The 1,340-nt window shown below is 39.5% G+C and overlaps 1 protein-coding gene across 1 annotated transcript in view; it reads right to left on the reverse strand.

The window, feature by feature from the left end:
- Nucleotides 1–555: 555 nt before the first annotated feature.
- LOC111692770 (piggyBac transposable element-derived protein 3-like) overlaps nucleotides 556–1,340 on the reverse strand; it is a 3,059-nt gene continuing 2,274 nt past the window's right edge. Inside the window, exon 2 of the mRNA XM_023456881.1 lies at nucleotides 556–903. Within this exon, the coding sequence (XP_023312649.1) occupies nucleotides 556–903 (348 nt within the window). The remainder of the gene's footprint in view (nucleotides 904–1,340) is intronic.

The raw sequence follows: 1,340 nt of genomic DNA on the forward strand, positions 1-1,340 counted from the left end.
TAAGGCACAATCCAACTTTACACGTCTCACATTCCCACCTGGTTCTGTGAGGATCTCTACTAGTGCTACAAAAGGCACATCGTCTGGATGTCCCGTGCTTTGGCATATGCAAACATTGTTCAAACCGTTTTTCATAGGGCACAATTGGTTTGAAATGACTCATTGTAACTGTAGGTGAAGAATTCCTACTCCGCACGTTTTTTTCACCAACGACTCCGATTAAACCTGAAGCTACAGATAACCTGAAAAATTTCAGGTTTGGAACCGCGCACTGCGCTTTTTGTTGAAACAGAATAAAAGAATTGAGAACGCATAAATCTATGAAATGCCAAATAATTCGGTGCCACCATTTCTTAGATTTGCGGTCAATCTCATAAACAGATTTCAACATATCTGTTTTATCAACATAGCCCATATGTTGGTTATATTCCTTGACCATCATTGGGCAGGCTATGACTTGTGAGTTTCCGTCTTTCTGCTTTCGGGCAACAGTCGCTTCTGTTGAAGGATTCTGATGATTTCCCAAAAAGTGAACTATTTTTCGGTCCCTCCACTTTATAAATGCCAGTCCATCTTTGCTAACCCTCCAGTCAGATTGTCCTCGGGTCTGTAATTCTTTGTCAGATTGTAAGTCATTTGGGACATCTTTTCGCTTAGCCCTGACTGTGCCGCATGCATAAGTAAATTCTGCTTTAAGTGTCTTCTGTAATGGCACAGAGTTGAAAAAGTTCCCGTCAAATCTAAAATAACCCTTTGGCCCAAGTCTTTTTCAGGTTGATAATTAATTTTTCCAACATATATCTGAAACTGGCAGACGTATCCATTCTCGTCAGATCGAACCCAGACTTTATACCCTCGTTTGATGGGTTTTAGGGGCATAAATTGTTTGAGAAAACTGCGACCCTTAAAACGAATCATAGATTCGTCAATAGATTGATGTTTTGAAGGGGCGTAAGAAGAACGAAAGGTTTCAGATAAAGTATCTAATAAAAAGCGAACTTTGTACAACTTGTCATAGTTTGGTGAGTCACGAGCAGGCATCACTGAATTGTCTGCTAAATGCACATTTCCCAGAAGCCAAGCAAACCTATCTCTAGACATTGCTAACCTATGTAGTGATCTCGTAGTTGTTCCCTAGACGACCGGTAATCACAATAACTGGGCAACTTTTTAATTCCCATCAAGATATTTATTCCAATGAAAATTTCGATCTCTTTGGCAGAAGTTGGTGTAAATGTAGAGTCTCCACCACGTTTTTGTAAGGCATATAGATTCGTTTCAAACACGATTTTGTCAATTAAAGTTTTGGGAAACAAGTGTAAAAAAAAATCAACTGGCCT

Source organism: Anoplophora glabripennis, unplaced genomic scaffold (genome assembly GCF_000390285.2).
Source record: "Anoplophora glabripennis isolate ALB-LARVAE unplaced genomic scaffold, Agla_2.0 scaffold7, whole genome shotgun sequence".
Classification (NCBI taxonomy): Eukaryota; Metazoa; Arthropoda; class Insecta; order Coleoptera; family Cerambycidae; genus Anoplophora; species Anoplophora glabripennis.